Below are 13,413 nucleotides of genomic sequence, written 5' to 3' on the forward strand. Positions count from 1 at the left end.
CTCTGTGGTTGGGAATCTCAGACCTCATCATTCCTGTTTCCCCCACATCAAGAAGAGAAGACCAGGGATGAGCTTTCCAGGCCTATTATTGGCCCTTTATCTGTAATATATAATCCCCCAGAAGTTCCACTAGCCAGTGCTAGGCCAGCTGGCTGTACATTCCCTATTTGTGGAAGGGGATTGAAGGCCACCAACCTAGGACTTTTTTACCTCACCTGAGCTCAGCAGAGGCTCACCTGGTAGGTACTGGGGACATTGGAAAAAAGAGTTTTATGACAGCGATATCAAAGGGTAGCTAGCTTTTAGTTGAGCACTCACTGTGTGCCACAGCTGCATGACATACATTTACTTTGACTCTGACAAAACTCACAATAATTAAGTAGAACTATAATGTCATTTTATCCATTGAAAAATATGGTGAAATAAATTACCCAAACTCACCAGTAGTGGTAATATCAAGGCTAGAATCTGAACCTTACTTAGCATGACTAAGAACCCAAGTTCTCAAAGGTGGGAAACATGGAGACAAACACAAGGGGGATGGAGAGAGACACTTCCTCTCATTTATCCCCCTCTTCTGTCTGACCATCCAGATTTCCCTCCTCCATACATCATCCTACATTAGCCACAAAAGTCATGAACAAAAGAACACTGAAAACAGTTCTTCTCATTGGTCTCTTGTTTATAAAAACAGGATCATGGAGGGGTAGTTCTGATTAGGTTGCCTCAATCCTAAGCTCTAATGCCTGAAGTAATTGTGTGTGTGTGTGTGTGTGTGTCCCCTCTTAGAGAGGAGCTAGAAAGCTACCTTGCACTCCACAATCAATGTACCTGTTGATGGGCCCTTCAGAAAATATAGTATTTCATTGTCAATACACAAATGCATTGAACTATCAGAGAGGTCTCAAAACACTCAGAGGTCTTTGACCTTGGCTGCTGCCCCCACATGCCACCAGGAAAAATTTGGCCTCATCTGTCCCTGCAAAATTGTCCTCTGTACCATCATATTCATGTGAGGGGTAACAGAACATAAATGCTTTCCAAGGAGGAGAATTTGAGTGACTGAGCATCACTTGGGCTTCTGACTTCATCCAGTGAACTCAAGGCTCTCACTCTGCCTCCAGTATCATGTGGCTGTTCCCCCTTCCTCCTCTCCCTGGTGGCTTAAGATTCTTTTACCTCTTTCCCCAGAGGCTCAGAAGAAATTATCCCTGCCCATGACAACCCCTGATATGGACACTGTGGACCTCATTCCTTGCCTCTGTGCTGAGAAACCCCCCTCCTCTGAGCCCCTTTTTCTTTAGTTCCTGCACTATTTTATCATTCACTTCTCCTGTTTATGGTACAGCTTTTTCTTACATTCTTTCACTGTCTTTTTTATTAATCAGCTTGTGCACCAGATTGTCACTCCAAAAGGTTGCCCTTAGTTCTTACTAATTTATTGTATATGTACAAATATGTGGATTTATATTAAATATATGTGCATCTCTCCATTACCAGAAATCATTAGTGCAACCCACATCCACTATACTAGTTCTTAGTGCCTAATGAAAACATGTAAAAATTCCTTGCTAGGGTTCAAAACTCTCCATATATACACACCGGAAATTCCTTCCCAGACTGAATTCTACCACCTCCCTGCCTAATGCCTCTGCTTCTGATAAAGATACATAACATAGTTTTGCCTAAATTTACCCTCCATTGTATGAACTCTTTGTCCTTGAGTTTTCCTCTGTGATAAGGAATTTGGACCTCAACTATTAGATGATGGACAACAGGGAGCAATTGTAAGCCACGATCCCATTTGCATTTTATAAATATAATTATGGTTTCCATAGCAGACATATCTATGAATAAACCTACTTGAAAAAGGAAGGACAGACAAAAGAGGTGGGGCAGTAGCTAGAAAGGGCTACAAGATTAGGGAAGACCATTTAATGATTGATGGGCTGTAAGATGTTGACTATTAATGGGAAGGAAAAAGTGTTGAGGTAGATATTGGAGAGAGAGAAAATGGAGCCACTGGGAGAATTGATGGAGCAAAATTGCTGAAGAAATACACGGAATAGGAATGAGAATATGTGAATGGATACACACTTTTCATCTGAAGGAAGTAGGTGTGTGGAGATTACGTGCAGGGAGAAGGTTTAGGAAACATTTCCGCCTTGAGTAATTTTTCTCAATGATGAAGGACACAACACCCAGTATTCTGGGAGAGTTTCATGTAGAGGGTTGTGGTGAGTTTGATGAGAGTGGCAAAGGTTTTGATGCACGGCTGTGGATAATGGGGAGGAGGATGGTGAAGAAATTTTAGGGTCCAAATGGAATTGAGGATCATGGATTCTAGCCCCAAGTTTGTGTGATTTCTCTAAAAGCCCTCAGCTACCCAGGAATAGGGAAGCGAAAGTGCCACACAGATTGTTTTATGTTGAGGTTATGTTGGAAGAGTGGGTGACCACAGCATACAGGTGGGGAGAGAGAAAAATGGCCAGAATTGAGCTGACTAGACAGATGTAAAAGAGGTTAAAAGGCTGGAGATCAACATTGGATAAAAGCGTCAGTTTACTCATGATAATGAGCTGGAAGGAGTAGCACTGGACAGTAATAACAGGAGCTAAAGACTGTTAAATTCTATCCCTATTTGCATCCACTTACTTTTACTTCCTTTAATCTGACTCTTTCTTCCATTGCATCCTTCTCTCTTAGCATGATACAGTGGCCCCTGGATTCCTCTTCTCAGGGTAAATAAACTCCTGTTTATTCTAACCCTGTTTACAAGCCACCCTCTCTCTCCTTTCCTCAGTGTAACATGATCAAGTCATCTGGCTCCATGGCCACTCTGGAATGAGTTATCGCCTATCCCGTGAAATCGTTACATTAAATTAAAATTTTTTATGATATTGTTAAAACATTAGAAAAAGAGAATAACATAACAAAAACTCATCGGCTACATTTAAAATATGTGACATTTGATCATATTTGTTCCAAAAGATTTTTTAAATAAATACTAAAATATAGTTTAGGCCCTTTTATTCCAATCCAAAATCTTATTTTCACACTTTCAATCCAGAGATAACTGCTATCCTGAAGTTATTAGTATACTTTCATTGAAGCTTTATATTTTTACTACACGTGTGTATTATTTTAAAAATTAACATTTAAATACATGTGATACTGTATCACATATATATCTAAATACTAAATATATCATCCAGCAACATGCTTTATTCCCAGCTATTTGTTTTCTTAAATTTACCCATGTGTTCCTGAGTTCATTAATAAGTAAATGACACAATTTTGTTTTTTCATTCCTCATTTGTTAGGTGACTTGCAAGAATTCTATATGACTGTACACATTCTTGTGAAAATCTTCCTGACCACAGGTGCTAGAGTTTTACTAGGGTCTCATCTAAAAGTGAAATTGCTGGGTCAGAGATATATGAATTTTCTGCTTAATGAGAGCTTGCCTAATTGTTTTCAAAGTGGCTATACTAATTTAGAGTCCCATCAGTATGGCATATGATTTTCCATTTTTTTCCTACTTTCTCCTTTACACTGGAAATTCTCTGACTTTTATACTTATTCCAAGATAAAGGATGTTAAATTGAATTCATTTTAATTTGCATTTCTCTCATTTCTGATAAGGTTGAACGTCTCTACTAGTTTATTGGACATACCAGTTTCTTCTTCTGTCACTTGCCTCTTCAAGTCTTTGCTCGTTTTTCCTACTGTTTTGGTCCCTTTCTTATTATTGTATAAAACTCACATATGTTCTGAATATAAATTCTTTATTGGTTGTATGTGTAGCAAAATCTTCTTACAGTACATGCTTTGTCTTCTACCCTTCTTTGTGGTATCATGTTCACCCAAATAGTTTTAATTTTAAGGTAGTCAAATCTTAAAATGTTTTCTCTTATGATTTGCATGTTTATGTTTGGGTTAAGAAATCAATTGCTACCCTGATACCATAAATATTTTCTCTTCTTACATTTTGGAAAATTTTCTTTTCACAATTAATCTTTTGGAAATTGTCTTCTATAGTTGTTTATCAATGGGAGACCCAACTGTCCCAGCACAATTTACTAGTTATTCCATCCTTTCCCTGCCTTTTATAAAACCAAAGTATGCCATATACTAACTTCTAACATATGCTTGAGTTGTGTTGGGTTCTCTGGTCTGTTACATGGCTCATTTGTCAGTCCCTTGCCTTGTACTACTCCACTATTTGAGTATCACAACTAAAGTCATAGTAAAATACTTTGCTACCTGATAGGGCAATTGCTCCCTACTTATTCTTTTTCCTCAAATTTTCTTAGCTCTTCTTGGCTTTCTAATCTCCTTCATGAATTTTAGAATCATTTTGTTAAGTTCCATGTTTAAAAGACACAGGTGATATATTGATTGTGATTACATCAAATTCATAGATTGATTAGGGGAGGATTAGACTTCTTTTTTTTTACCACATTGAGTCTTGCTATCCATTAACATTACCTATCTTTCATTTACATAGGTATTTTTTTAACCTTTAGTAAAATTGTATAACTTTTTGATACCAGTCTTGAACCTCTTTTGTTAGAATTATTTTTGATTCAATAAAATTATCATGTTATTCTGAATGAGGATCTTTCTTAAAACTACATTTTCCAACTTTTTCTTAGTAGAAGTATTGATTTATTTAATATTGATTTAGATTCCCTAATTTTGCAGACTCTGTTAATATAGTTACTGATTCCCTTGGATTTTCTTTGCATGCAATCATATTTTCCGTGAATTTTATCCATTTTTAGTTCTCCTTTCCAATTTTTATATGACAAAAAATATGCAAGGAAGAGTGTTGTTTGCAAATAAATATTTTAAAAATAGATAGATATGATAAAATAAAGTTAAAAATAATTAAAAATAAAATACACAGGTTTATTTCTCTCCTCTGTAAAAGCCCCAAGTGGTGTTTGTCACAGTAAATGGTACTCCAAGATGTGGAGAAAGAGGCACATGGACTCATGCTACCATGTGATTCAACCACTCTATGCAGCCCACTTGCAATTTGCTCCAGATGGCAGAAGGGGAAAGAGAGAATATAGGAAGCCCAAAACTAAGCACATCAAAAGATGGAGTAGGCACCATCATGTGACCACACTCACTGCAAGGGTGCCTGGGAAATGTAGTATAGCTGAGTGTCCAGAAAGAAGAGAACAACCTGCATTTGGCTGAGCAGGTAGGAAGTAAGTCTCTGCCACAATTAGTATAAAGTCTATACTGTAGAAAGAGATTATAAGATGGATACAAAAGGAGGGAACATATAGTAAAGCTATTAAGGGAGCTTTATAATATACTGGCTAGAAAATGTGATCTAAGTTAAAGTACTTATAATATAGTACTTTATAATATATAGCAGTAAATATAAATGTTAAGTTTCTTAAGATTTCTTGTAAATAAGGTGTCAACAAGATCAGATGTAGAGCTGACAAATAAACTGGTTGAGTGCTTGTGAGCATCCCATATGTGGGGAGCCCATGAAATACACCAGGATTCAACTCAAGAAATATTAAGTGCTAACCTCTTGGTGCACTCTGTATTTTCTGCATGATTATTCTGTAAAACTGCACTTCTTTAATAAAAAATAAATTATTTTTAAAAATACTTGGGGCATACAATGAACAATATTTGAAAATGTTTTTTCTGAAGGTGGTAAGATAGACAAAATGTGGAATTGCTCCTCAGAAAAGTTTATTTCAGTATGCGGAGTAAGGAATTTCATCAGACATGGTAGCACAATTACTGACTGTGAAACTATGGGAAAGACAAATAAACCTAAAGACACAGACTTGCGAGTCATTGGCAAAGCAATAACTGAAGCCACTATGGAGTTAGAGGAGTCACCAAAAGAAATAGTAATCACAAAGAAATAAAATGACCAAAGAGAAAAGCAGTATACTTAAGGGTTTGGAAAGAGATAAAGCCTATGAAAGGGAGGTGAATGTCAGTTTTTAAAATGGGATACATGGGAGGACAGTCACTGGGCTAGTTTTACTCAGCTCTAAATAAATCCAGTGGTTCTTGTGATATATAATATTCCTATACCAGTGTAGACAACTGTTACCTCATGGCTCTAGGTCAATCTGAGTTTGGTCAGTGGAACAATTCCTAATTGTCTGGACTGGTCCCTCTAATGACACATCCTATGCACTGGACTGTTTGGTCAAAGAAACCCAATGGTGGGTTTCTTATCAGGCATAGTAATATTAGGGTGTGATTCTAGTTTCTACATTAAGTTATAATGTACTTGGGAGGTGAGACTTTGTTTTATAGTCTCAACTATAAGTGGTTGAATAAATGATGTATCACATATTTATAATTTTTCCATGAGCCTAACAAAGTGATAGCACATGGAATATGAAAATTTAATTAAATCTTAGATTAATAAAACTTAGTTGTTTGGGGTGGTAGTGCTGGGGTAGTGGATAATGGGTACCTCCGATGTACAGATTATTTCCTGCACATGAGTGCTCAGAGGTGACTGACAGTTAATCCCACTGAACTACAGAGATTTATTTTCCACATAATGGCTCTGTCTGAATTTAATAAACCCAGAGGGAGAGAACGCTGACCACTGGAGTGAATAGTGGTGGATAACTAAGATCATTACATGTAGTACCTTTACTAATAATTCTGGATTCTCCTCCCCTTTCATGCTGAAGGAGCCATGAGGAAAGAAAACCAGTCATCTACCTTGTATTTCATCCTCCTAGGACTTAGCAGTCAGCAGGCACAGGAAGATGTCTTCTTTGTCCTCTTCATGTTCATCTACCCCATCACACTGATTGGAAACCTGCTCATCATCTGGGCCATTTGCTCTGATGTTCGCCTTCACAACCCCATGTACTTTTTCCTTGCCAACCTCTCCCTTGTTGACATCTTTTTCTCATCTGTAACCATCCCTAAGATGCTTACAAACCATTTCTTGAGCAGCAGAGCCATCTCCTTTTGGGCGTGCATAACACAGATGTATTTCATGATTGCCTTGGCTAACGCTGACAGCTATATCTTAGCTGTGATGGCTTATGATCGTGCCGTGGCCATCAGTCGCCCTCTTCATTACACAACAATTATGAAACAAAGGTTCTGTTACTTCCTTGTTGTTGGATCTTGGGTCATTGCAAACGCCAATGCCCTCCCCCAGACTCTGCTCACAGCTAGTCTGTCCTTCTGTGGCAACCAGGAAGTGGCCAACTTCTACTGTGACATTAGCACTTTGCTCAAGTTGTCCTGCTCTGACATTCACTTTAATGTGAAGATGATGTACCTAGGAGTCAGTGTTTTCTCTGTGCCGTTAATATGTATCATCATCTCCTATGTTCGGGTCTTCTACACTGTCTTACGGGTTCCATCCACCAAGGGTGTACGCAAAGCCTTCTCCACCTGTGGCTCCCACCTCACTGTTGTTGCTTTGTATTATGGGACAGTGATGGGCATGTATTTCCGCCCACTAACCAGTTACAGCCTGAAGGATGCAGTGATAACTGTTATGTATGTGGCAGTGACACCAATGCTAAATCCTTTCATCTATAGTCTGAGAAACCAAGACATGAAGGCTGCCTTGGGGAAGCTCTTCAACAAGAGAATGTCCTCACAATGAATGTGAGGTCATGGATTAAACACTGCAGTCCCCAATTAGGAAGCCCTGGAGAGTCCAGCCCCCTCAACTCACTCCAAGAAGCTTTGATCTTTCCAGCCTGAAAATAGCACTGATGAGACTCTAGTCTTACTGAAATGAACACTTTGTATGTGTAATTGCTCCTTTGGCAGAAAAGCAGCACAAGAACATTGGTTCATGTTGCACCTGTGCTACTGATTAACGCAGGAAAGATTGGAAAGTCTCATCCTTTTCTTCCACATCCATGTATTAAAATTTTAAATATCTGCTCTGCTTCTGTCAGTGGTTTGAGAGATCACATCAGCCTGTGCTTTGAGGATATAAGTCACTATCTGAAAGTCCATTGTACTGGATAATGAAACTTCATCACCCCTTCTGTGCTTGTAAACTTTTGAGAGCAGGAGATGTTGTAAAGCATCTGTACTTCCTGAAGTGCATCAAGTAATATTTAGAGGAAAGTGGTGTGAATGGATGAAAATATAAACTCTAAAATATAATCTGATAGTAATCAGACACCATTAGACTCAATATTATTTACCCCACCATTGAAATCTTAAAGAAACTGACTTTTGGAATAGTTTATTCTTACCGCATAATTAATTAAACTGAACTATTTCTAAATATCATAAGTCCTCTCTGAAATCTTATTAGAGTGACATTCATCAGTGTATTTACTATATTTTAAGATAATAAATATGGTGCTTTTTGCTTTAATTATTATAACATAAAATAAAGCTTAATTTGCAGAATTTTTGGTGTAAAATAATAAAGAAAATAACTTTATTGAAAATTAAGTGACCATGTTTCTCCAGTACAAACCAGAGGAGATGAGGCTTTGATTCTCAAGATGAGCCCTGATTATGTAGATGATATTCCCCAACAACAGGCAATTTACCAGCAGATTAATAAACATCCCCTAAAGGAACCCCACTACCTACCAAATGATTCTATTCATGAGAAAATTATAAATCTGTTTCAAAATATCAGTAACACAAGTGATTATCCATAAATCTCATCTTTTCAAAACAAATAATGTTTGGAAGAGGTAAATTGAGGGTATCTTAGAGCAGAGCACAACTTGTTTAATTATCTACTAGTTGTAATTGCCAGCAAAAATATATAATGAACATTTTCTAGAGATAATTCACATTGCCAAGAATTTGTGCATGTATGTTGAAGGATGATTGTATTCATCTTTTAATGTTTTCTGAGATCCAAGCACAAAAGATGAGAACAATCACAATTTTCTCCTGTTAACCAGAAAGGGTTGATTACAAATGAATATAATTCTATATGTGTAGATCACAAATGATGGAATGAATTAAGTTATTTCATGTAAGGATGTTTAAGTTTGGCCAAAGAAAATGTTTTGTAAATCCACGTGCTGTCAGGCTTTTTTCATGAGAACATGAGGTTTGAGGTTTGTTTTCTTCACTGCTGTAGACCTAGCACTTTGAACAATGTTGGTATATAATAATTATTTAATGTATTTGTGTTAAAGAAATAAATGGATCCTGCAATATTTTGCCTGATTAATTAATAAATATTAATTATGGTGTTGTGGGTAAATTCAAGAATTTCAAATGACATAAGATATTTCTCATAGTGAAATAATATGTGCAAAGAGGGTAGTATAAAGAAGACCTGAGAAAATACAGATTCTTAGGAAAACTCAAACCTCTTAACTTCTGAATCAATCTCACACTGTTCCTCTGTGTTAAAAAAAGTTAGACATGGGGAGTTGACATCCCTATTATGCTTTCTACAATAAAAAGAATTTGAGTGTGTCTGTAGTTTTAACTACTAATAAAAATCATGGCTTCTATATGTCAAAGTCATTATTTGTCTTGGCAACCATCCTTTGATTTTGTCTAATACACCATCCTGAATATTGAAACTGTAATTTAATTTACTTCATGAACCAATGCCTCAGGATTGACTAAGCCTGGAAAAGACTACATAGCCAAGTTAGAGTCCAGTCAGGAAACAGAAGTCCCACCAAGTATTTTTAAGTAAAGAAGACTTAATTCAGAGAATTGGGTACACAGGTACTGAAAGACTGAAGAGGAAAAAGGCAGAAGCTGAGGTAACCCAGAGGTTATTAACTGCAGGAAGAATTTGGTTCCACTAAGACTGGCGAACAATGGGAAAAGATGGTGATACATAACCAGTGAGGTGACCCCAAAGTTCACTCCTGAGAGATCTAAGTCCAAAGTGGTAATGCCCTTCTTTTTGTTCTTGTTGTTGCTGCTGTAGTTTTTTAAAAATCTTTGTTATTGGATATGAAAATACTAATAGAGTCACCCCAGATAATCCCTAGAGATCCAGACATAGTCCTCTGGGCCATCTTCATAGAACAACAATGCAATTTCCCTTAGTAATTGGGGTCAATCACTCTAGAGAAATCCCCTTTTCAGCACATGACTGTCAGAGATGTACAATATAGTTGAATCTTAGGAACATATATTAGGTTTTAAAAATGTAAACCCCAAAGATTATTGTTTAAACTCTTATTACAACAATATAAACAATACTTTCTGGGAATACTCATAGCAGCAATAAAAAAATCTAAAAAACAAAAGTGCATTCCTTCATAGTCTTCAAATTCATTGTATTAACTTATTCCAAAATTTGAAAAAATAGGTTATTCACAATATTTATATTTGTTACAATAAATGTTAGTTTTAAAATATATTTTCATGTTTTTCATTAACTTAGTAAACTCATTTACAACGTTAATATTCTAGCTGGGAATTCAATTTTGAGTTGAGAAATTTCCCTTTTAAAACACTGATCATTCTTCAGTGTTTTCTGATAATTTGGTGTTTTGCAAGGAGAATTATTGAAGCCAATGTGAACTTCTCTTTCTCTTGAAATAATCTGTTATTCTGTATCATTAAAATTATTATTCTTAAATAATATTTTCCTTATCATTAAAATAACAAACATCAGTAAGAAACAATTTGAGATATTTTCATTAATATACTCCAGAGTATAGTTAGGCCTTCACATTGCAAACTCAGGTTTCTGACTATCTATAATATTATATTTCAAAATTTTGTTTTAGTTCAATTCTGGTTTCTTTCTGAAAATTACTATTGTTCTTAAGTTATATCTGCTCATTCTCTCTACCATTCATCTTCTCCTTTATTGTTTTAAATTTCATCCCTTTGAATCGTCCTTGTAGAGGAACTTCTGAAGTCCATCCTCAACATTCCTAATTTATTTCTGAAAGGTCAATTCTGCCTAAAATGCCAATTTTAATCTTTTTTTGCTATTTATTCATTTATGTCTGTTTCCAGGTTCACTCATTTTTTTCCTTATTAAAGAAGTGGTGGGTTTACAGAACAATCATGCATAAAATACAGGATTCCCATATACTACCCTTTCATTAATATTATACCTTGGGTTGGTATAGAATATTTGTTACAATTAATGAAAGAACATTTTTATCATTGTACTATTAACTATAGTCCATGGTGTCACTTAAATTGGACTATTACTATAATGCTGTTCCATGGACATTCAGTTTTTATTTTTATTCTGTCCCCATATATACAAACTAAAAGTTCCCCTCTTAAACACATTCAGATATGTATTTCTGAATATGTACCTGCTAATTACACTCACAATGTCCTGCTATCATATATTTCTGAATATAGCTGCTAACTATACTCACAATGTTGTGCTACCGTCACCACCATTCATTACCAAAACCTTTCCACGATTCCAAATAGAAATATTATACATTTCAATCCCCAACCTCCCATTCCTAATCCTCACATCAACCCCATGCAACCTCTTTTCTAGATTCTGACCCTATGAACTTGCCTATTCCAATTATTTCATATCAGTGAGATGATACAGTATTTGTCCTTTTGTGCCTGGCTTATTTCATTCAACATAATGTCTTCAAGGTTCATCCATGTTGTCTCATGTATCAGAACGTCATTCCTTTTCACTCAAGAATAATATTCCATTGACTGTATCTACCACATTTTCTTTATCCATTCATTGGTTGATAAGACATTTGGGTTTCTTCCATTTTTGGCATTTGTGAATATAATGCCACTATGAACATTAGTGTGCAAATATCTGTTCAAGTCCCTGCTTTCAATTCTTTGGGTATATACCCTATAGGGAAATTGCCAGGTTATATGGCAATTCTATACTTAACTTCTGAGAAACCACCAAACTGTCTTCCACAGCAGCTGCATCATTTTCCATTCCCACCAGCAATGAATGAGTGTTCCTATTTCTACGTATCCTGTCAAACACTGGCAATTTTTCATTTTTTTAAAAGCAGCCATTCTAATGTGTGTGAAACTTAATCTCATTGTTGGTTTGATTTGCATTTCCCTGATGATTAATGATATTGAGCATCTTTTCATGGTTTTTGGCCATTTATACATCATCTTTGGAGAGATGTCTATTTAAGTCTTTTGCCTATTTTTAGTTGGGTCATTTGTCTTTTGTTGCTAAGTCGAAGAATTTCTTTATATATTCTGGATATTAAGCCTTTATCAGATATATGATTTCCAAATACTTTCTCCCATTGTGTAGGTTGTCATTTTATTTCATAATAAAATCCTTTGAGTTAAAAAGTTTTACATTCCATTCGTCTATTCTTTCTTTTGATTCTTATGCTTTGGGTGTAAAGTCTAAGAAACCATTGCCTGACACAATGTCCTGAAGACGATCCCCTACATTTTTTCCTAAGAGTGTGAAAGCTCTGCCACTTATACTTAAGTTTTTGATCCATTTTGAGTTGATTTTTGAATAAGATGTGAGAAAGGGGTCCTCTTCTTTTTTTTTCTTTCAAATAGAGACCATTTCCCCATCACCTTTTGTTGAAGAGACTATTGTTTCTCAGTTACCCCTCTTGTCTAAAGTCAGTTGGTCATAAGTATGGGGGGTTATTTTTGAGCACCTAATTTGACTCCACTCATCTGTCCCTGTGCCAGGATCATGCTGCCTTGATTACTGTATCTTTGAAATAAGTTTTAATATTAGGAACTGTGAATCTTCCAACCTACTTCTTTTTCAAGATGACCATTTAATATTTTTCCAAATTTGCCACTGAGTGTGGTGCCTCTTATTTTAATGTATTAAAAAATATGGAAAAAAATTTCTAAAAAATATTCTATTTTAATTGCTTACAAGTATAAGTTTTTCTTCCACTACTTAAGGTATTCTACATTTCTCGTATCATGGAAATGTATTTCATCAGTCATTTCTGATTTTTAAATGTCTTTAAATAAGAAAGAACTTAACCAGGCCCAGAATTTGCCAACACAATTATATTTAGCTTCTGTCACCATTCAGAGATTTTTCTCCTACTGGGAAAAGATTTCAGAGATTCCTCTGATGAGCTAATGAATGTGGTACTCACTGTCTTAAGAAAATATTTGCAAATTTTTGAGAGTTACAGCATCATTTACTTCATCCTTCTCTTCTATATCCTCACATAATTCTTTACACATAATTTATATCCAATAAATAAACATGACACTAGTAAGAAATTCTGAGTAGGACAAAATCTGACTACCAGAAAGAAAACATCTTTCATGGGGTGTCTCATCTTGGGAACTAGAGACTGGTCTGAACACAGGGCAAGTAGCAACAGGGCCATGGGCCTCACCTGGAATTTATCAAGAGGAAAATGCACCTTAAAAAAAGCGTCAACATCTACCATGTCCTTAGTCTCATAGAAGATTTTGGAGACTGTCCAACAATTAAAGGACCAGTGTAGAAAGAAG

General features: G+C 35.9%; 1 protein-coding gene across 1 annotated transcript; it reads left to right on the forward strand.

Annotated features, from left to right (window-relative positions):
* Positions 1–6,703: 6,703 nt before the first annotated feature.
* LOC101418630 (olfactory receptor 1A1-like) lies at positions 6,704–7,636 on the forward strand. Its single transcript, XM_004463573.2, has one exon. It carries the CDS (start codon positions 6,704–6,706, stop codon positions 7,634–7,636), a length of 933 nt encoding a protein of 310 aa, XP_004463630.2.
* The last annotated feature ends 5,777 nt before the right edge of the window (positions 7,637–13,413 follow it).

Source organism: Dasypus novemcinctus, chromosome 21 (assembly GCF_030445035.2).
Source record: "Dasypus novemcinctus isolate mDasNov1 chromosome 21, mDasNov1.1.hap2, whole genome shotgun sequence".
NCBI lineage: Eukaryota > Metazoa > Chordata > Mammalia > Cingulata > Dasypodidae > Dasypus > Dasypus novemcinctus.

Coding starts and splice junctions, on each gene's coding strand:
- LOC101418630 (XM_004463573.2), top strand. CDS start 6,704: ATGAGGAAAGAAAACCAGTCATCTACCTTGTATTTCATCCTCCTAGGA.